Source organism: Myotis nattereri (genome assembly GCF_964212035.1).
Source record: "Myotis nattereri genome assembly, chromosome: 1".
NCBI lineage: Eukaryota > Metazoa > Chordata > Mammalia > Chiroptera > Vespertilionidae > Myotis > Myotis nattereri.
Window position 1 is genome coordinate 166,797,152 of NC_138075.1, and position 22,387 is coordinate 166,819,538.

A 22,387-nucleotide genomic window follows, 5' to 3' on the forward strand; every position below is an offset into this window, starting at 1 on the left:
GTCTCTGGTAGGAAAAGTCAAATTTCAAAAAGCTCAGGGCAGAGGGTGTAATATTAACTATGACACAATAAAAGCAAAGCTTCACTCATGATCTAAGAGAATGCATTTCATATTGGAAGGAAGGAGGGAAAACTAGGTTAAGAGGAAATGAAAATGAAGGGGTAAAGGGAATAGTAATGAATTCTTAAGCTGCCAATAAATTTAAAGTCCAAATATAAGTACATTTTCAAGTACTTTGATAACTTTAGATTTAATAAAACTGTGTTGTTATTCAGTGAGAATGGAGATGATATTAAAAGATGAAAAGGAGTCAAAAACTGTTTTGATTTCCTAAATGGAAAGGGGGAAAGCCATAGGTTGGCGAGATGCTAGTAAAATTTTAGAATGAGAGAGGAAGCAGTGACAGCCGAGTTTTATTAAGGGAAAAATATGCCAAGTTTTAATTGAGTTCTCAGAACTTATAAAAATAATTGTCAAGAACTAAGGAATCTCTAAGATTTAACCTTATTTGTGAGCTACCACGTAGACTGCCAGTTAGACGCTGACACATGGCACAAGAATCCTAGTCAGAGACAAAGTGCAGTTCATTACTCACAAGGACAGCACTTTCCAGAGTATTCTCATTGCTGTGCCAGTTTCCTGAGCCCAGGTTCTGCAGGAGTGATACAAAGAGGGATAAACAACACCTACACATCCAGTGGTTGCCTCTCAGGGAAAGGACTCCTGGGCCTAGGGAACCTGAGACTTTTATCATGAGAAGTAGGCATGTCTACCATTTACTCCAGAGCTAAGCACTGTCTTATCTTCCAAGGTGTGTGCTATGCAACTACTTTGAGAAGATAGGAACTTGCAAAAAACATGAGCGCTCCATGGAGAATTCTCTTCCATCAGTGTTAAAAAAAAGAAATAGTAACAACTGCTATCGCTCATTGAGTGTTAAATGAGGCCATAGAGATAAGTTAACTTCTAGATTATGTAGTATTTAATATATGAACTACAAGTAAAGATGAGAAAAATCCATGTGAAGTGCCCATGGCCATTATAAAGGAATTTGATATGTCCCTGCAATATCCACATGAATGAAATGGAAAGAGGTGAACGAGACAATATACATTTTAATGGGTTTATATTTGGCTGAACTAAAGAACTTGGAGTATTGATGTCAGGCCGGAGAGACATTGCAAGTGGTGCCCTTGGAAAGGTCTCTGTCTCTTGCCCTATTCTTGTATTACAATGTTAGCAGTGATTGGAATGAGAACATAAGTGGCAGGCATATCAGATTTATGGAGGGTAAAAGACTGGATGAGACAGCCAATATTTGGAGGAAAGACATAGCATTAAGAAATTGATGTCCTGAAATTTTGCCTGGAATCTACTAAGGAGAAATTAAATAGCTAAAAATAAATTTCTGTACATAGGTTCAAAAGCCATCATCATTGCAAACACATAACTATAGAGACTTAGTCTAAGAGCCTCTCATGTTAGAAATACATAGATTGGTTAGTTTAACAAATTACCCGACCTTCTTGGGGCTTTATTGCCTCATTTTATACAGAAGATGTTTAACCATATTATATCCATCTTCCCATCTAACTCAAGCATGCTAAAAATATTTATAAATAATCACTTGATTAAGAATAACCCAATACAATGATTTGTGAGGTATTGATAAAACTACATATTCCAAAACCCAGAAAATAGTAGTCCTCTTATACTGCCTACTTGAGCATTACATTCATTCCAAGATGACCTACTTTAGTGAAGATAATGAAACACGGATAGACATCTATATGAAAGTGAAGATAGAAATATAGGGAGAGAGCAGGAAACCATGATTTTCTAGCTGAAGTTTAAAACATTAAGGAGTTGAGAGAATGTTTGCTCTGAAATACAGAAGAATTTTTAGAGACATGGTAACAATCTCTAAATATTTGAAAGGCTTTCATGCCACAGTAGAAAGAAAGCAGGTCAAGGGTTTATTGAGAGGTGTCAGGAAGAGAGATTGTGTTCATTCTAAATAAGAATGCATTGTATATGTAAGTTGGTGATAGATGAAATGAGCCTCAGCAGTCGTGGACTACAATGTTTGATGTGTCAAAGCACTAACCAGCACTGGTCAGATAGTTCAGTTGGTTGTAGTGTCATCCTGATGCACGAGGGTTGTGGCTTCCATCTCTAGTTGGGGTGTATACAGGAGGCAACCAATAGGTGCATGGATGGGTAGAGTAGCAGATGGATGTTTCTCTCTCTCTCTCTCTCTCTCTCTCTCTCTCTCTCTCTCTCTCTCCCCCTCCCCCTCCCTCCCTCCCTTCCTCTCTTTCTCTAAAATCAATGGATGAAAAAAATTTGAAAAACTAAAAACCACATGTCAGCATATTATAGAGAGGCTCCTGCTTTGGACAGAAGATGGTACTTACTGATCCCAAGGGCCCTTCCTCCTCTAAAATTATATGAGTCAATGATTCCTTAAGCCATATTACCTGACAGAGTAATACTGAGAACTGTTGTTGAGAAGACATTGATTGGTCTTAGTCCCAGCGATAGAGCTGTTAGTTGTGAGACTTTGGGCAATCCACTCAACATCTTGGGACTACATCTTCACATGCCAACTGATAACTTGGGTTAATTTATCCATTTGTTTGTTGATTACAATCTTGTCGGAGAAAAGATTTAAGGCAATTAAAAAGAGAGATATGAAATAAAGATTTTGGATCTTTAAGGGTTTGTTTTTTTCCCATTTAGGCTCTCATAATATGAAGTATACAAGGAGAGAGATTTCATTTTAAATTACTGTAGAAATACAATTCTAGAGTCTGTCTGGTCACTTTTGAAAGAATGAATTTACTGTACTAGCTTAAATTATTCCCGAAAATCATTTGGAGGAAGTTTAGCTCTAGGGTGTCCTTGTTTTTAAGTGATATTTTTGAAGTATTTTTTCAAGTTAGGTCCCCAAAACACGAAAGTACTTAAAACCCTGTGAGACCAATGGCAAGTGTTACCAGAAAGCATGGTTACATAACCTCATAAGTACTGTTTCTTCTCATTCCATCCTGAAATTATCTGTACATGAATTTCAAAGGAAGTCACCAAAGGCAGACCTGTATCTGAGGGAAGGGGATCAAAGGGATGCTGGCAGCCCCACTGTTATCATAAAGACCTCCAGTCTGGCAAGATCAAAGTCTCAGTATAAAGAGCATGTCTTCCAATTTGGTTCTGCCTTAACTCCCGTTTCCCCCCCTCAAAAAAAACAACAAAAAAAAAAAACTCCAAAAAAAAAAATGTTTAATTTTAGATCTGAAATCTCAGCGTACATACACATAAATGCTATGGAAATGTCACTGATGCTGTTCTCTGCTCTCCTAGGCCACCCATGGAAGACACTCAGACACTCCTGACCCCTGTGGTGAGCTGTGGGCCTCCGGGAGCCCTGCTGACCCGCCCAGTCATCCTCACCATGCATCACTGTGCAGATCCCAACACCGAGGACTGGAAGATACAGCTCAAGAACCAGGCAGCACAGGGGCAGTGGGAGGTGAGCTGCTGTTGGGATAAAGATGGAATTCAGGAGCAATCCATGCAGATAAGCAGGACCAAGCATGGGAAGGCTTTTATTTTTCAAAGAAAACATGGATGGAATTTTATCTTACACTCAAAATGAAAGAGAGAGAAAGTGGAGGAAGGGGATAAAGAGAGGGGAGAAGGGGCAGAGAGGCAGGAAGGGGGAAAGACAGACAGGCTGTTTATTGAATGCTTCATCTGTTGACTGGTAGACACAGAAAATTATGGTCAAGCATGAGCTAGCTCATAGGGAAAGTGCCCTTCGGAACCTTACACATTTTGGAATATACATACTATACTATTCAGGAAGGGAAATTTCTTTATATACACTTTGATTATAAAGTCAGTGTTTATGAACATACAGTTCATTTTCAAAATGGGAAAGAATCTACAGAAATGAATAAATTATTTTTAATCAATGCCTGTTTTCAAACCGCTGACCGTTCTGGTCCAGGCACTGTTGATAATGCGAAGCAATGGGATCACAAACATCAAGCATCATTTTGTTCCGTATTTGTGTGTCCTCGATTCATCAGCTGTTGCCGGTTTTATACCGTGAACTTTATCTTTTATGTGTCCCCATAAAAATATCTAGTGCTTAAATTTTCTTTGTTCAAAGCTTAGTCTGGCTTCACCCATTCTTTAAATCAGTTACCCCTGAAAAGGAGTGAAAATTAAGTGAGTTATCAGCTGTTAAAATGTGTAGACATTTTGGGGGGGACTTTGTGTCCCCAGAAATGTATACACACTTTGAATAATTATAAAGGTGGTATTTGAACTTCAACTACATTTTCAAACTTCCAGTAGCATATTAAGATGAATTTCCTCTGTTCAAAGCTTAGTCTGGCTAAAAAGAAAAAGGGAAAAAAAAAAAACATCAATTGAGCTATCAGCTATTAAAGTGCGTATACATGTTTTGGTGAATATATATAAATTTTAAATTTACAGGTCAAGAAACATTGCACCTGGCTCAGACAGTGTTAGGTTCTTACAGAAGCAGTCTTCTGAGCTCCAGTAGAACGAGGCACACCTGTGGCTTCTTGTCTCTCTGTGGCTGTTGCCACCCTCAGTGCTGGAGGACAGCGCCTTAAGAAAATCCTGTTCTTGACCTCAGAACCCTTCGGTTAGCACCCGCAGTAAAGTGCCGGAGGATTTGTTATGTTTCCCATGAAGGTTTTAGACCTAATACCTTTTTAAACGTTTGTGTATTTTCATTATTATCCCTTGAATAAACAGTGTCTGTTGTTTATATGGAAAATAGCCAACTAAAAATTACATTTAGATTATTCTCAAGAAAACACATTTCAGGAATGTTTTTATCAAAAACAACAATTTTTCAAAATTGAATACTTTTAAAAAGCTACCCTTGTATTTTTGTGTAATCATTACAAAGACAAGTACCCAATCTATATGTTATGTATTTTGTGATTACATATCATACTTTCCTTTTAGGAAAGAAACATTTGAACAAACTATACATAATATTTTAGGAAAAAGTCATAATGGACTTAGAAGAGCAGCAGGGCATCCTGGATTAACTGAAATTTCCTTCTATGGACATGTTCTTTCGGCCACTTGAGGGGATCACTCCTTGCTAGAGGACCTCCAGTCCAAGATTGAAGTCTAGGAATATCCTCTATGTTAAGACCAGACTTAACCAAATCTAACTTTAATTTAATTAAGCTTTAAATAATTTATCTCAAAAACATTCCAAAGGATTAGTTCAAATTGCATAATTAGTGACCCCAAATTGCACAATTCTCTACACAATTACACTATGTCTGGGTAATGTGAATAATAGTAATTTGAGTAATAATAATAATAACATCAATACTAATAAAAGAAAGAGATGTGAAGAGAAGAGGACAGTCCTTATGCAAACACTTATATTTGGGACAGGGACAGGGACATCTATATTCTTGACCATATCCTCCAGGAGGCTTTCTGTAACATGCCGTTATTAGATGATGCCCGAGGCCGGTGTTCACCCTGCTACAGAAAGCAGCTGCTTTCCAGGTGTCCTTTCTGGCGGGAATAAACCTGGAGAGGGTGAGCTTTTCCCATTCAGGTTGAACTTCATCTTTGGGTACAGGTTCAGTTGAAGAAACGATTTCATGGATGCTATGAAAAGACCTGGAGCTCAGATGACGTTGCAAGGCCTAACTAAAAAACAGCCACCTCAGGGGGCTACTTCTTTCATATCTTTGTCCAGCCCCAGGGACTCAATTTATGTTGAAACATTCCTTCATTTTTTGGACAAATAACTATTTGCTCGCCATCAGCCAGGCCCACTGAGACACAGTGGGAAGCAAAGTAGATATAATTCCTGCCTCTGTGGAGATGAATAGCCTAATGCAGAGGGTGAGCTATACCTGCACATGTATTTTATTTCTCCCACATGAAATTTTCTTTTAAGTTTGAATTAATGAAAAAGACGATTTCCCATAAAAATCTAAACTTCCAGTTTCTCTTGAAAAATTAAAGGCTGTGTGCTCAGTAGCCCTAAGTTTATGCAAAGCTGCAAAGGGCTGAAGCCAAGTGGAGACTCAGCTCTTCAGACAGGCCTTTGCTCTGCTTTACCACAGTCTCCACCACTCCTTATTGTCTCCCTAGTCCCTTGATGCTTTGGGAAGCATGTGGAACTGTGACCCTTGGTTAATGATTCTATGCTTGCTCTTTCAGATAATTTCTGTTGCCTGTGTCATTTGGATAAATTTAAAACTGTATGACCCAGTGGTTGAGTGTCAACCTATGAATCAGGAAGTCATGGTTAGATTCCCGGTCAGGGCACATAGCTAGATTTCAGGCTCGATCCCCAGTAGGGGGCATATAATAGGCAGCCAATCAATGATTCTCTCTCATCATTAACGTTTCTAGCCCTCTCTCCCACTCCCTTCCTCTCTCTGAAATCAATAAAAACATATTTTTAAAAACTGATTGAGTTAGTAACTGCTTTCACAAAATTCATCACTTCCACTTATTTTTATTTCTTGCTAAATATTTTCAACATCTAAGGAAAGATTATTTAAAGGCTTACATGAAAAATAACACAGAAAATTGTCTTAAAGGCATGGAGTTGGCCATACTGTGCTTTCTGTAGAGTCCAGCTGGCCAAATTATTGAGGAAAAATAGTTGTTTGGCTTTAGAAAGTAATTGGCAGGTGAGTTTGGAAGAACACGGTAGAATGATATTGCATGATTCCTTAAGTTTTCTAATTATTTTCAAACCCTAGACTTTTAGAAAAAATAAAAAAATAAAATGACTGCTATAATTGCATTGAAATAAAATAGTACTTTGGTCTCAAAAATATTTTGGAGATTAAAACATTAAATTCTCATAAACACATAAAAAATACGGCTACACTGAAAAAAAAAGATAGTTCATGAATTTGCTTTGGAATTTTATGTAGATTCTCAGATCAAAACTTGCTAAATGAATGGCATCTTAATAAAGAATATAAGCAGTAAAGGCAAGGGAAGTAAGGGAGATAACAAGGACAGATGGAAATAGAGGGATAATAAAGCCTGAGAAAGAAAAAAAAGAATAGGAAAATTAATAAGCAAATTCAGGAGAAGAGGTCCTGCAGCCTCTACCACCATTGGTCGGCATCAGGGTCCTCCGTGCTCAGCCCGGGCCCCTTCGCTCTTGTCCCACAGGATGTGGTGGTGGTGGGAGAGGAGAACTTCACCACCCCCTGCTACATTCAGCTGGATGCAGAAGCCTGCCACCTCCTCACAGAGAACCTCAGCACCTACACCCTGGTCGGGCAGTCCATCACCAAAGGGGCCGCCAAGCGCCTGAAGCTGGCCATCTTCGGGCCACTCTGCTGCTCCTCTCTAGAGTACAGCGTCCGAGTCTACTGTCTGGACGACACCCAAGATGCCCTGAAGGTAAGTGGCTCCTGCCTGACCTGCCCTCTTCACCTTCACCCCAAAGGCTGGCTGCACACACCTAGAATGTGTGTGTGTGTGTCTGTGTGTGTGTGTGTGTGTGCACCCCAGTCTGTGGACACAAGTGTTCGGCCTCAAAAGGTGCAATTTTTTAAAAAAAATGAGACATTTCTCTAAGACCAGGCTGATAAATGAGCTGTTTCCACTACACTGATCCCTCCCAAGGGCTACTTTTGTTTACCTTCCTTGATTTTCTTTAATGAAAAATTAAGAAGGGAGAATTTGGCAAGGAGACTTGTGGCTGGTAAATGATCTGCTTCCATGTTTATCTCAGCTGTGTTCTTCCTATAAAAGGAATTGGCATAATTGCTCACACTGTATGTTCCTCTTGTGTGCTACTGCATTTATATGCTTTCCCATTCTTTTTATGAGGACTGCAAGGGAGAGAGTTAGCATTTGACAACAGGCTGCTGCTTTGCAGAATAAATAAGCTTAATACCTGGTGCCATTATTGCCATTCATTTGATCCCATTTGAAGCTGTAAAGGATGTAGTAAGTGCCTTTGGAGAAGTTACAGTCTAAAAGGAGGAATAAAGGAAGCATGCCAAGGACCAGGAAGGAGACAAGTCAGAGTGTGATAAATACCATAGATGAGTGCAAAGTTCTGTGGAAGTTCAAGAGAGGGAGGCATCATATTATTTTAAGGAAATATGAGAAGAAGCTAACATTTTATATTGTGCCGGGAGCCAGTCCATGCTTGCTGTTTCAAGGGACCTGGCATATATGGCATACTGTTCTTAATATGTTTGCTCACCTTCTTGGCACTATGTGTTTTAACCAAGGTCTCTGAGAAAGGTTGTTTCCCCAGGTAGGGATTTTCCCCTGAAGTTAGGGAGGGAATAAAACCTCTTAACTAAGTGCCAGGCGGGTAATTAATCACTTTAACTATGAACAATCATGCTTAAGCTACATAATCTTTACTCCCTGGAATGGAGATAAGAAACGCCCTAACCTTTGGAATAGAGATTGATAGGATTGGAATCAACTGGTATAAATACAGATGTAACAAGACAGAACTTAGAAGACAGAACCTACACAGAACCTAGAGACAGAAGAACTTCGCTGGAGAGAACATGGCAAAAGATCCTGGACTGAACCTGACTACAGAAATTGGCAAGAGAACCTGACTAGAACCTGGTGACTGAACCTGGCTGGAGAACCTGGACAGAACCTGGCTGGAGAACCTAGCGAGGGAACATGGCTACAGAACCTGGCTGGAGAACCTGGAGAACCTAGCAAGAGAACATGGACACAGAACCTGGCTGGAGATCCTAACCAGAACCTCTCTGGAGATTCAGACCAGAACTTGGCTGGAGATCCTGGCTAGAGATCCTGGCTAGGCTGCTGATCAACTGAACACTGTCTCCGTGTCATTCCTTCTTTCGCCGACTCCATCCACACCTTTGGGGACCCCTGGACCTGCTGGGGTTGGACCCCAGCAACTGGCGCCCGAACAGGGACCCCTAGGTAAGCCCCACTCTCGGGATGGATAGGACTCCACCGTAGGAAGAGGGTGGATAGTCTTCGCCGACTCCGTCCACACCTTTGGGAACCCCTGGAACAGGATTCCCCTAGGTAAGCCCCCCCCATTGAGAACCCCCACATTCGGGATGGATAGGACTCCACCAGGGTACCTCAGGCCCCCCTATAGAGGATAAGTAGGGTAAGAAGGTGGATAGTACAGAACTTAGATTGAGAAGTTGTGCCATACTGAGTCCAAAGAAAGAAGACTCTGTATTGATTCTTAGATTGAGAAGATGTGCCATACTGAGTCCAAAGAAAGAAGACCCTGTATTGATCTTTAGATTAAGAAAATGTGCCATACTGAGTCTAAAGAAATAAGACTCTGTATTGATCTTTTAACACATATGCTTGCTAGCAGAGGAATTAAGGTTACTCCCAGTCAGACAGAACGTTTTATACAACAAGTATGTCCATGCTTTTCTGAGGAAGGAAAGGTAAATGTAAAGGCATGGGAGGAGGTAGGCCCAAGGAGCCTTATCCTTAACCCCACTGCAGCCTTTCCACCCCGGGAAAGTGCAGGATTGGCAAGCTCTCCCTGGGGTGATAGATCAGGACTCAGGTAATAACGGAAAGTGCCAATCCTACTCTTAAAATGGATACAAGAGAGCATTTGGGGTTTTTCTTTTTAATGCCTCCTTTTAAAAAATAAAAAAGGGGGAATTTGCCGGGAGCCAGTCCATGCTTGCTGTTTCAAGGGACCTGGCATATATGGCAAGTATGCCATATATTCTTAATGTGTTTGCTCACCTTCTTGGCACTATGTGTTTTAACCAAGGTCTCTGAGAAAGGTTGTTTCCCCAGGTAGGGATTTTCCCCTGAAGTTAGGGAGGGAATAAAACCTCTTAACTAAGTGCCAGGCGGGTAATTAATCACTTTAACTATGAACAATCATGCTTAAGCTACATAATCTTTACTCCCTGGAATGGAGATAAGAAACGCCCTAACCTTTGGAATAGAGATTGATAGGATTGGAATCAACTGGTATAAATACAGATGTAACAAGACAGAACTTAGAAGACAGAACCTACACAGAACCTAGAGACAGAAGAACTTCGCTGGAGAGAACATGGCAAAAGATCCTGGACTGAACCTGACTACAGAAATTGGCAAGAGAACCTGACTAGAACCTGGTGACTGAACCTGGCTGGAGAACCTGGACAGAACCTGGCTGGAGAACCTAGCGAGGGAACATGGCTACAGAACCTGGCTGGAGAACCTGGAGAACCTAGCAAGAGAACATGGACACAGAACCTGGCTGGAGATCCTAACCAGAACTTCGCTGGAGAGCCTAACCAGAACTTGGCTAGAGATCCTGGTTAGGCTGCTGATCAACTGAACGCTGTCTCCGTGTCATTCCTTCTTCGCCGACTCCGTCCACACCTTTGGGGACCCCTGGACCTGCTGGGGCAGGACCCCGGCAATATTGGCCCTAAAGAAAATATGGTTTGACCAACAATAATGGGGAAAAACTACGAGATTTCTAGGTGAAGGGAATAGCATGAAGAAACAGAGAGGACAGTGAATACAGATTCTATTGGTGCATAGTAGAATGACAGATGGGAGTTCTATTGGGTGAACCTTGACTGCCCACTAGAGGAGTTGAGATTCAGTTTCTTGAGTTAATGGGATTCACTGGAGAAATTTAAACAGAAGAAAGACATGATTGGAAATAGATGTTAAAAATCTTAGTCTGTTGTCAGTGGAAAGATAGAGTCAAGTTAAGAAGAAAAGCATGGAAGACCTGGGGTGACGACAGAGGCATGTGAAGAAGAGGATAGGTATGGAAGGTCCTGTTCAAGTAGCTCTTGCAGGGCCTGCTAACGAACACTGAATGTGTGGAGCAAGCCTGCCTCAAGTCACAGTAGCAAACCCAGGTGGTCGGTAGCAGCTCAGGGTGTGGATATGGTGCCTTTGCTTTGGGGGTATTGAGTTCGAGGTAGGAATTAGATATTAGGATGAAAATGCCCAAGGCATAGAAATACGGGTGTGGCTCTCTGAACAGAGTAAATCCTGAAATAGAGACTCAGGAACCAATTGTATATTGATAGTTGTCATTCATGGTGATAAAAGGTAATATCAAGGGAGAGGAGAGGGAGAAAATAATAAAAATAATAAACATTACTGAGAACTTGTTATGTGCTAGACAAGTTTCTAAATATTTTTTATTAACCCATGTAATCTTTACAACAGCCTTGTAAGATATCATTATCCCATTTTTATTTTTTTAAATATATTTTATTGATTTTTTACAGAGAGCAAGGGGGAGGGATAGAGAGTTAGAAACATCGATGAGAGAGAAACATCGATCAGCTGCCTCCTGCACACCCCCTACTGGGGATGTGCCCACAACCAAGGTACATGCCCTTGACCTGAATCGAACCTGGGACCCTTCAGTCCGCTGGCCGACGCTCTAGCCATTGAGCCGGTTAGGGCTCATTATCACATTTTTTAAAAGTGCAATCCAAGGCACAGAAAGGTTAAGTAAGTCACTCTAGGTCACACAGCTATTGAGTGTAGAGTCCAAGCCTCACTCCCAGGCCTCTGGCTGCACTCTGGACTCTCTGATCCTAAAGTGGGTTTCTCAAAGGGCCACTTCCTTGTTTAAACGAGGCATGCAGCCCACAGGCCTGCCCTAGATCGTAGGGACCAAAGGGGAGCCCTGGCTTTGCAAGGGAGGATGAATGGAAGCCTTCAAAGGAGCTTCTGAAGGATGAGCACCCAGAGAAGGAAGACGAGAAGTGGAAGAAAAATGTGTCAAGTAAAGCAATTTTTCTGAAAAATCAGGGTGTTTCCTTCTGGTGTTTCTATCCAGAGAGTATTTCTGGGGCATGAAGACTGTGTGGCAGGCTGGGTCCGTGAGGAGAATGAGACAGTCAGTCACTGGGTATATGTTTGATGGTTGAGCCTGTAGGAGTTTCTGATGTTGAATAAATGATGTGAACACACAGCTCAAGTGTAAAGCCTCAGGTTATTTCTTTTCTATTCTTTGCAAATGTGATACTTCTAAGGCTCTGTCAGGATAGAAATCATCCTAGGCTTAAATTCTTCTTAGGGAAAAGTGTATTTGTAGAGGAGTCGTGGGATCTGATTAAGGTGAATCTTTTTAATGATTCCAAGAAAAATCGTTGCAGAAGATCTACATCATACTTGAAATATTTGATACACGTATTTTGTATTCACACACGCAGTTCTTACACTCAGGCACTCTTGACCTTTCTTCCCAACAGACACACACAAATCCATGCAAACAAAATAATAGTCTATAAGTAATTTTGATTATTTTAATTAGTGGTCAACACCAAGAAAGACTGATGCACAGGTTTAAGCTGTAAAAACAACCCAAGAGCAGTTTGTGTTGTGGTCAGTGCTTTCCAAGTAGACATCTATAAATTCTCAGCATCTGGGGATCCAGCACTTAGCCTGAAACAAACATGAATAATGGATAAGGCGTCTTATACCTCATGGCCTTTGAATAGTGCAGAAATGCCAAAATCCTAGTTACAGGTGAGCAGTCTAAGTTGAGTAACTTAACAAGGAGACAATTTGTTCAGCCACAACCAAACTGGAATTGGAAACTGGGGGCCGATAAACTCAGAAAAAGGCCCTTCATTACCTCAGTTCTGCCTTTTTGGCACCCTGCCTGCCAGGGTTCCCTACCAGTCTCTCTACCATATCCCTACTTCTCTATTGTCTGCTATCCATAAACACTGTCTTTTGCAAATACCTCCTCCTTCTTTACCCCCCCCCCCCGCCCCGCCCCCCACTTCTCACACTCTTCCTAAATCTGTAGTTCTCTATCCTACACACATAGGAGCCAGGTGGGGAGCTTTAAAAAAGATTTGCTCTGGGATCCCAACCCAAAAGTTCTGATCTAATTGGCCTGGGTATTGGTTTTTGTTTGTACAGTATTTTTGTTTTCTGCACTTCCTGGATAATTCCATTGTGCAGCCAAGATTCAGAACTATTATCCAAAACACTTTCACCGATCTTTTTGGAACTTTAACCCTATTAAGAACAAACTTTCCTACATCCTCAAATCATTATCTCCCCCGTCCCTTTACCTGTTCACATTAACTGCAACATGACATTTCTCACAATCCTTACAGTCAGGACGACACCCTCTAACCACAGGACCAGGAGGGAAAAGTGCCAATACTTCTCACACCCCATGACCACTTCTGCGACATCGCTGTATTTCAGGGACTAGTTCTCTGTTCTGTTATTATTTCTTCTGTTACTCTGTTATTCATTACTCATTTTAGTTCCTTGGTGCAGAATACCCTTAATATATTGGGTGGGGCAAAAGTAGGTTGTAATTTATAAGTAACAATGCAAGAGTAAACTCTGTGTTTCCCATACTCACAACTGCAAACTTACTTCTGCCCCACCCTGTATATCCCCACGCTAGTAGTACCTGCCTTGTGTTGTTTTTTTTCTACCCATTTTATTCCCAGCATCCTCTCAGATCCAAAGTCACCACGTAATCACAGTTCCTTTGCCCAGATTTATTCTAGTAGCTTTCACATCATCCCTTATTATCTATCCACCAGTGTAGACACACTCTAGCTTTAATCCTCACTACAACCACACCCAGGTCTCCATTTATGAAGCTGCTCCTTTCTGACCACAATCACATGACCTTCCAGCTCTTATACACAGGTGCAAGCAACTTCCCTCTGTTCTTAAGGAAGAACCCCTCAACCTTTTGCAGTCTCCTGGTCCACAAACCCTTATCTGCTCATAGCCATATCCACAGGGAACTCACTCCCACTCTGAAATGTCTTACCATCTGGAACTGCTGCAGGTTTTTCTCATTTCCATAGCTAAAGAGGACCTCCACCGAACGAGCCTTCAACTTCTACTTCCAGGATGTTGAGTTGCTCTAAAAATTCATAAATTGCTAATTGAGTCTATTGTAATCTCAAGATATCTGCCCTAAGCTATGTTTCCCCCTGATTCTCCACAATCTTTTCATTTATCATTCATATATATAGTTTTTAAAATATTTTATTGATTTGTTTTTTTAGAGAGAGAGGAAGGGAGAGGGACAGAGAGAGAAAAACACTGATGCCCCTTACCAGGGATCGAGTCCACAACCCGGACATGTGCCCCGACCAGGAATCAAACCGGCAACCTTTTGGTGCACAGTATGATGCCCAACCAACTGAGCCACACAGGCCAGACCTCATTTGTCCCTCCTTGACACATCAGATTTCACAGAGCACTTCTTCTAATCTCTCCTGCTCTCTCCAAGTCCCTGATTTTATCACAGCCCCTTTGTGTTTCACAAAGACTTAACTCCTATTGAGCCACCCAAGGGATGCTCCCTCAGCCGCTGTCCTTTACCCTTGAAACCTTTCATTTCAGCCTCTCTGCACCTAGTCTGGGCTCTGATGAAATGGAGCCCTGCTTCCTTGTTTGTGCTTTAATTCTCTCCTTCCTCTACCACCTGCACCTCCAGCACAGCAAATGCTGCCCCAAAGTGGGTCTCCCCAGACTGAATATTTTCTTACAGTTATGGCTGTGCACTGGGGATTCTTTCTGAATTACAGAAACCCTCACAGAATGCTGGGCTAAGGCAGAATGGGGAGCCCAGTGGAGCTCTCCTTCTCAGGGCTAAGGACCCCACTGTCCAGAGAGTTGTTGGGAGAAGATGATGTCTGGAGCTGAACATAGCCAGAATACGAATTTCCACTTATATTGTCCATGGGGATGGGGGTTGGAGGGACAAGACCACTACATTAGTTTCAAGCAGCCCTGCTGCATTCTTTTATCTTCCCACCCACCGCTTGCACTTCAGCAGCTTTCATAACAATTTCCTTGAGTTTTGTTAAGCCTGAGGGCAAAAATGATCACCTGAAACTTAAAAGCTGCAATTTAGCAATTTGGAAGCACTGATGTAGAATTAGAATGCCGGCAGTGACTTCTGGAGGGAAACGCAAGGCTGCTGGGAGACAAATGAATTCTTTCATACCCCTTTCACGTGGGTTGTTGTTTTCCCCTGCTCATGTGCTCGAAAGAGCTGTGACAGCCATGTGCAAGTTGAGTTCCTGGAAAGAGATGAAGATGCTGAGAATCCTGAGAGTAGTTTAGAACCAATTCCATAGAGGTCACATCTACTGAAAAGGTCGTATTGGGTGTTACTACAGCTTTCCTCTTTCCCTCCTGCTCAGGTGACTAAATGAAGGATATTGGTGTTTTTCATTTCATTATTTGCAAAGACTTAAATCCTAGTGATAATAAAGCAGAAATTAATAGAGAACAAGGTTATATTTGCAATAAGTTTAAAAACACTCCAGGAGAAACATTCATCTACGTGGAAATAAGTAATTTCTGCCCCCTTATCATAATGGCATAATTTATGAGATTTTTTTCTATGTTAATAAAGGGGTTTATTCTGAGCTCCGAGGTTCAGAACCTAAAAGAGGAATTATTTGCATATGACCTGGGCCGTCTGTGATGGTTATTGAATTTCTGGCAAATGTATATGCCTATGCGACACAAAGAAATGTGTATTAATATAGGCTGGCTTTCTTCATGTAGTCATTTGCCATGAGAAGACTCTTCTTTGCATTGCTCCGTTTTTCACATGCCCTACTTTAGGCTACAGCTTTGGTACAGTAACTCTGTGAAATAGCATATTTTGTTTAAAAAAATAGGAAAAAAATAAGACAAATGCTGAAAATTGTTGTGCTGCCTCCGGGTGCCTTCATCATTGGTGTCCTTCTGATGCCCCCTCCATGGCAAAACGTGACCCTACTAAACCCGGAGCACCTGCGGCCCTGTCTCTTCTCCCCCCGGCAAGGCCATCCCTCTATTGAATTGGCCTCATTAACCATATCTTTTCTTTCCATTTCCTCAAACAGCCTCAAAACTAACCTGATGTAATTTCAGGATCCTGATCTCAGGAATTAAATGAATATATTCATAAATGTAACACATATATTAGATAACATCAACAAAAAAATGCCTTAAAGGTTACAAATGTGTTTTCCCTGCTGAGCGTGTGGAAGGATGTGGCGTGAAGGAAAGGGTGCGTCAGGCTGGCTGGCTTCATTGGTTCAGCCACTCTCGGCTCTGTGGCTCTGGTCATTGAACTTGACCACTTTGGACGGTCATTTGATCGGCGTCAGGGACCCTTAGAAGATTCAAGGAGACCAAAGTCACTCAACTTCCTGGCACAAAATAGACACTTGATAATGGTAACTATCCTTAGGTGGGCAGTTCGATTATACTGGCGTTTTGAAGACAATGGCTCAATGAAAATATAACTCTAATTGCGATCTAATTGTGGAATGACTTCCAGGTTTGGTAGCAGGCTGGTGGGTCAGCTGTTCAGAGGCATGGATCATTTGGTGCCTCCAAATGTACTCACCTTTGTCATCTTCTCATGAGACTTGGCCCTAGCCCTCGCCCTAGCGTACATTCTAGAAATGACCTGCCATTTTGAATAAATTTTTTAAGAGATAGAGAAAAGAGGGAAGATAAAATAGAAGTTGTGGTGGGCAGGCATCTCTTCAGTGCTCATATCAGGCAAAGATATCTACACACAGTGCTCAGGCGTTGTGACGTGTCCCCTTACATGGCACAGGGACCTGGTAGGATTCTCCCCTAGAGCCTCCAGGAAAGAAGGCTGCCCTCCAACACCATGGCTTTAGCTCAGTGGGAATCTGGGTCAGACTAACCTGCAGAAAGGAAGGTGATAAATGCATGTTTTTCCAAGGCTCTAAGGGTATGGCGATTTCTTCTGCGGAAACAGAAAATTAATTCAGAAACTTAAACATGATGTGCTGAGGGTGAAAAGAAACACAAGATGGCTTCAGAAATTCTAGAGCAGTGATGGCGAACCTATGACACACGTGTCAGAGGTGACACGCGAACTCATTTTTTGGTTGATTTTTCTTTGTTAAATGGCATTTACAGTGGGACCTTGACTTACAAGTGTCCCGACTAACAAGTTTTTTGAGATACCAGCTGTCTCTCGGCTGATTTTTTGCATTGAGTTGATAGAGTAATTTGAGTTAACGAGCTCCTTAATGAGCTCCTTAACAAACTCGGTCTCGGAACGAATTAAACTTGTAAGTCAAGGCCCCGCTGTAAATATATAAAATAAATATCAAAAATATAAGTCTTTCTTTTACTATGGTTGCAAATATCAAAAAATTTCTATATGTGACACGGCACCAGAGTTAAGTTAGGGTTTTTCAAAATGCTGACACGTCGACCTCAGAAGGTTCACCATCATTGTTCTAGAGCAACCTAAAAAGTCTTATTCCTGATACATAGACATGAGAATCATCTTTCCTCAGAAGTATGAGCAGAAGTGGACAAGTGACATGCCCACCTCCCTGAGTGCTACCCTTTGGCATTTTGTTGCACAAGCATCACAAGCCACCATGACCAAAACTGCTGGAAGGGGCAGCTTAAACCAAGCATCCGTGGCGGCGGCAGCTGTGGAAGCAGCAGTCAGAGTCCTGGAAACAGAGTGGCTTGCTGGGAAGTGTTTGCACGTGGTCACAAGAGCCCAGCCTTATTATTAGGGTGAAGTAGGGCAGAAAAACTCAGGGGGAGGGCAGAGCTCCCCCAGCGTGAGCAGTGGGAGAGAGTAGCATGCCCAGGCCTGATGCCAGCAGTGGTGACGAGAGCCAGGTGGGGGAGGCCAGGCCGCTGACAGTCAGATGTCCCCGCGGCCAGCTCTGCAGCCAGAGGCCTGAGGCCAGAGGAGGATGGGCAGGTGGGAGCTGAGAGCAGTGACCCTGGAAAGCTGGCGGGGAGCGGGAGGGAAGGATGGCGCTCTCTCTGGCCTCTGCTTTGGAAGAGTGCAGGCCCACAGCTGTGACAGCCACAGTGGTGCCAGCTTCATAGCAAAGACAGAAACCCCTCATCCCTGAACGACAAGGGCAGCTTTCAACACGGGATGGAAGAACGAATAGGAGCAAAGCAGGTTCCATAAAATCTGATGGGAGATGTGATTTTTTAAAAAACACCAGTCAGCACAATCCTTGGAGGTTGGTCTTTGAGGTTTAACAGGCATGGCATGCTGAACAAACGTTTGCCAATTTGTTCTTTGTGCCCCCAGAGTTTTGTGTCCATATGGCAGAAGCATGGGGAAGGTGGGCACAGGTCTGGAACGGCCCACCTCGGCCCTTGGTGCTTGGTCCAGAGCCCTAGACCAGACGTGGAGTGTGGGTTCCTCTCCAGGCAGCAGTACAGTCAGACCAAAACAGACCCCCCGGAGTGCCAGGCTGGCCGCGGTTTCATTCACTGCCGTTTGCGCTCCAACTCTGGGTGGTATTACTGGTGGTTTGCCCACAGGAGCTGCCTCCACCTGCTCAGGTCCTGGCGCTGTCCCCAGGCTCCCTGGCAGCACTGAATGCGGCTGATTCAGGGCTCTCTGTTTCCCTCAAGAATAAAGAGTGTGCAGACGGTTCTCATCCAGACAATACCGAGAAAGAAGCAAGGCACAACAAACAGCCTGGCTTTAACCTCCTCCAACCTTCTCTTGCAGACGAGATTTTAATGAGTAATGTGAGATTTAACCTTCATCATCGGCGTCTTCCTTTCTCTCCCGATAAGATTTCTAATAAGAAAGGGAAAGGAGTGGTAGGAGAGATGTGGGGAGGGAAAACAAGACCCAGACATAGAAGGAAACTAAAGGCCAGATACCCAGAGGTAGGACGTTCATCTCTTGAGAAACTGGAAGCTAAGACAAGTGCCTCCAAGGGAAAGGAGGCGGCACAATTCAGAGCAGTGATGCTGATGCGAGACAGGAGGCAATTCCTGGCAGGGGGACGGTGGTCAGGGGATAAGTGTGAGCACACAGTGTGGAGGACAGAGCCAGGGCCCCAGCACCTCACAAGGTTTCTGGCATCAAGTCACTGCCCTGCGCTCAGGCAAAGTGGTCATGTTCTTAAGTACCGGCTTCATGAATCTCAGGGTAAGCAGCTCTGTTGCCCGGGGCTCTCATGGGCATTCAGTGAGACTGACACTTACGGGAAACTGGCCGGGGCTGGGAAGGACCCGGAGCGGGAGGAAGAACAAGGGTGGCAGTGGAGCCCTAGCTGGTTTGGCTCAGTGGATAGAGCATCAGGCTGCGGACTGAAGGGTCCTGCGTTCGATTCCAGTCAAGGGCACATGCCCAGGTTGTGGGCTTCATCCCCAGTGTGGGGCGTGCAGGAGGCAGCCGATCAATGATTCTCTCTCTTCATTGATGTTTCTCTCTCTCTCTCTCCCACTCCCTTTCTCTTTGAAATCAAGAAAAATATATTGAAATTTAAAAAAAGAGTGGCAGTGGAGGCGGATGCGGTCTAACCCAGGCAGAAATGCAGAGAGACGTTCTGGGTTAGGGGACCAGAGTGTTGGAGCTGTGGGGCTCCTCCCAGGGGCCTTGCTCTGTCAGCCCCTAATGAGGGAAGAGCCTATCATCTCAGAGCCTGGGAGAGAGTGAGAGCGCTGGGTGTAGGCCAGAAGGTCTCCCTTTGTCCGTACAGTCTTTTAAAACAGCTTGGATTTATTGTGGCTCTTAAGTGGCCCAGGCTAATGGCTCGACATGGATAATGTCTTGGTTTAATTGGTTATTGTGAAAGCTGCTTGTTTCTACTGTGGAATCTCTTGTCCCTGCCTTCCGTGCAATCCCTCATACAGCCCTCCACCAGGGACTGTGCTGGGTGGCCACTGGGTTGGGGACGCAGCCAGCTCACTGGATCTCTCAGGTGCCCATGGGAACCAAGCTCTGACACACAGGGGCCTGCTCCTGGTGACATTGTTTCGGGGCTTCTAGTGTGTGTTACTGTGAAGCGACGGGCTAGCAACACCTCTATTGATAACTAACCCCTGAGAGAGTCTTTTAAGAGTTAAGTTAGAGGGTGCAAATGGAGCTGACAAATCAGAAAGTGACCTCTCCTACAGAAGCAGAGCGAGCAGGTCAGAGCAACAGGTAGAGTCACCCAGAGCCAAGCAAGGCGCTGAGGTGGGGTGCTGCCAGGAGGGAGGACAACCTTGGCCAAGGAAGGTGGCATTGATATTTCTGAGAATAAAGAGCCGAGAGCAGCCGTGGGCAAACTACGACCCACGGGCCGGATCCAGCCCATTTGAAATGAATAAAACTAAAAAAAAACAGACCGTACCCTTTTACGTAATGATGTTTACTTTGAATTTGTATTAGTTCACACAAACACCCCATCCATGCTTTTGTTCCGGCCCCCCGGTCCAGTTTAAGAACCCATTGTGGCCCTCGAGTCAAAAAGTTTGCCCACCCCTGGCCTAGATGATCCTGATTCCTATTACCGCATTTCTTTCCAAGGTCATGAGATTTTTCTTAAGTCTTCCTAAATCTTTTGACCTTAAATATATTTTGTTCCGATTCTCCTTTAAGGAGTATGGGATATCCTAATGGTTGGGCACTCTATGCTGGGGTTACATATTTATCTGTCAGTCTCCCGACCATGATCCCTGAATGGCTTGAGGCAGGGACGCACCGGGACTTACTTGTCTGTGTGCCCCAGAGCCTAGCATGGTTCCTGGCAGAGCATGAGGCTTCATTGAAGTTGAATGAACGTGCCCAGGAAGATTAAGGAAAGGAAAGCACTGAACTGTGACGCTGTATCTTACTGATTCAGACAACTGTTATTTTAATGTTCTCTTACTTATCTGTGTCATATGTGTAATAACCAAAATTTCATGCAGAAGGAATTTCGGAAATCAAGCTTTTTGAAATACAAGTTACAGTATTTTAAGTGGGATCGGCTATAAAATATCTGACATTATAATACTTAAACCATAACAATATGGAGTAAAAGCCTGATTAGCCCATCAAGGGGGCTTGCTTCTTCTGTCTTCCGACTCAAACATATATGGGATTTGCTGTCTGTGACAAGTCATCTCCAACTCATGTATGGTTTTAGGTTATTTTAGTTGTTAAGGAGTTGTTTTATTTATTAATTATAATATCTTTAATTTCCACTTTAATATATTTAATTTGTGCTTTAGTTATCATCTTTTCCTTTATTTTGTTGTTTCCTTGAGGTTGAACATCCTGAGTGTGATGATACCAGTTGTTACTTTTTAGGGGGAAAAAAACAACACATACACACATACACACACACACACACACACACACACATTTAATTTCAGTTTCGTAGGAATCCTTTTAACTGAGTCATTTACACCTGGGCTGATTTCTCCCAAAGGTATGAGTGAAAGAACAGCTGACTAAGCCAGCAATCTCCAAAATGGAGTTTGCACACCCCAGAGGGAAAAACAGCATGAATTATCTGTGTTTGCCTTTCTTTGTGCTTTTATAATATACTAGAGGCCTGATGCACGAAATTTGTGCAAAGGCCTTGGCCCTCACAGCCCCAGCTTTGTCTGGAAGGTCATCTGGAAGGATGTCTGGAAGGTTATTTGGCTGTCCAGTCTAATTAGCATATTATGCTTTTATTAGTATAGATTAACATGTTGATGCTAATATAGGTATATGATTTATAAATAAACAATGCTCAAAAAATGCATGCTCAGGATTTTGGGCTGATAGGCATAGGCAATCACATATGTTCAGAGACCTCTGCTCTGAGCATGGACGCTCTAAGCATGATGGTCAGTCTATCGTTCACCGGGGTTCACATCCAATTGAAGGGGAGAAAAGGCAGGTTCCTCCAGCTCTGGGCAGCAGTATAGTGTCATTCCTGGTTGGTGGAGAGATGGAGAGCTTAGGAATATGGAAAGTGTGTGTTTTCTGGTCTCGTCTAAAATGGCACTTTCTTTATAGCATAGGGAATATAGTCAACACTAGTTTAATAACTATGTATGGTGCCAGGAAGGTACTAGACTTATGGGGGGAAGGAGAATCCCTTTGTAAATTATATGAATGTCTAGCCACTATGCTGTACACCTGAAACTAATATAATATTCAATATCAACTGTCATTTTTTTAAAAAGAAGTAACTACAAAAATTAAATTAAAAAATGTAATAAAATGGCACTTTACTTGGGACTTTCTCTCTAAAAAGGACTCAAGCTAGCCCAGTCCTTTTCTATGCAAAGAACTCTTTACCATGACTGGAGGTCAATGCCAAAGCCAAGGACTGAGTCTTGGGCTGATGCCAACCCAGACTTTGTGCTTAAAATGTGGCATTAGATTTCTTGACTTCAAGGTCATGGCCAATAGGCAATTTAGGGTGTGTTTTTTTTTTTTTTCGATTGTCCTCCCTGCCAAGAAAACTGACAATGCTCTCTATATCCTCTGCAATCTATGTTGATTGTAGGAATGGAGTGTGGATTATACATTGTTGGGTACAATTACCTCCCGGAATACAATGCATCTTTTTTCAGACATCCCAGGGAGATAATTTGGACA

At 42.9% G+C, this 22,387-nt stretch overlaps 1 protein-coding gene across 2 annotated transcripts in view; it reads left to right on the plus strand.

The window, feature by feature from the left end:
* The window catches only part of UNC5C (unc-5 netrin receptor C), a 372,030-nt gene that overhangs the window by 334,568 nt on the left and 15,075 nt on the right, over positions 1 to 22,387 (plus strand). For both annotated transcript variants that reach the window (XM_081109270.1, XM_081109271.1), the window contains 2 exons: positions 3,364 to 3,532; positions 7,216 to 7,449. In XM_081109270.1, the coding sequence (XP_080965396.1) occupies positions 3,364 to 3,532; positions 7,216 to 7,449 (403 nt within the window). The remainder of the gene's footprint in view (positions 1 to 3,363; positions 3,533 to 7,215; positions 7,450 to 22,387) is intronic.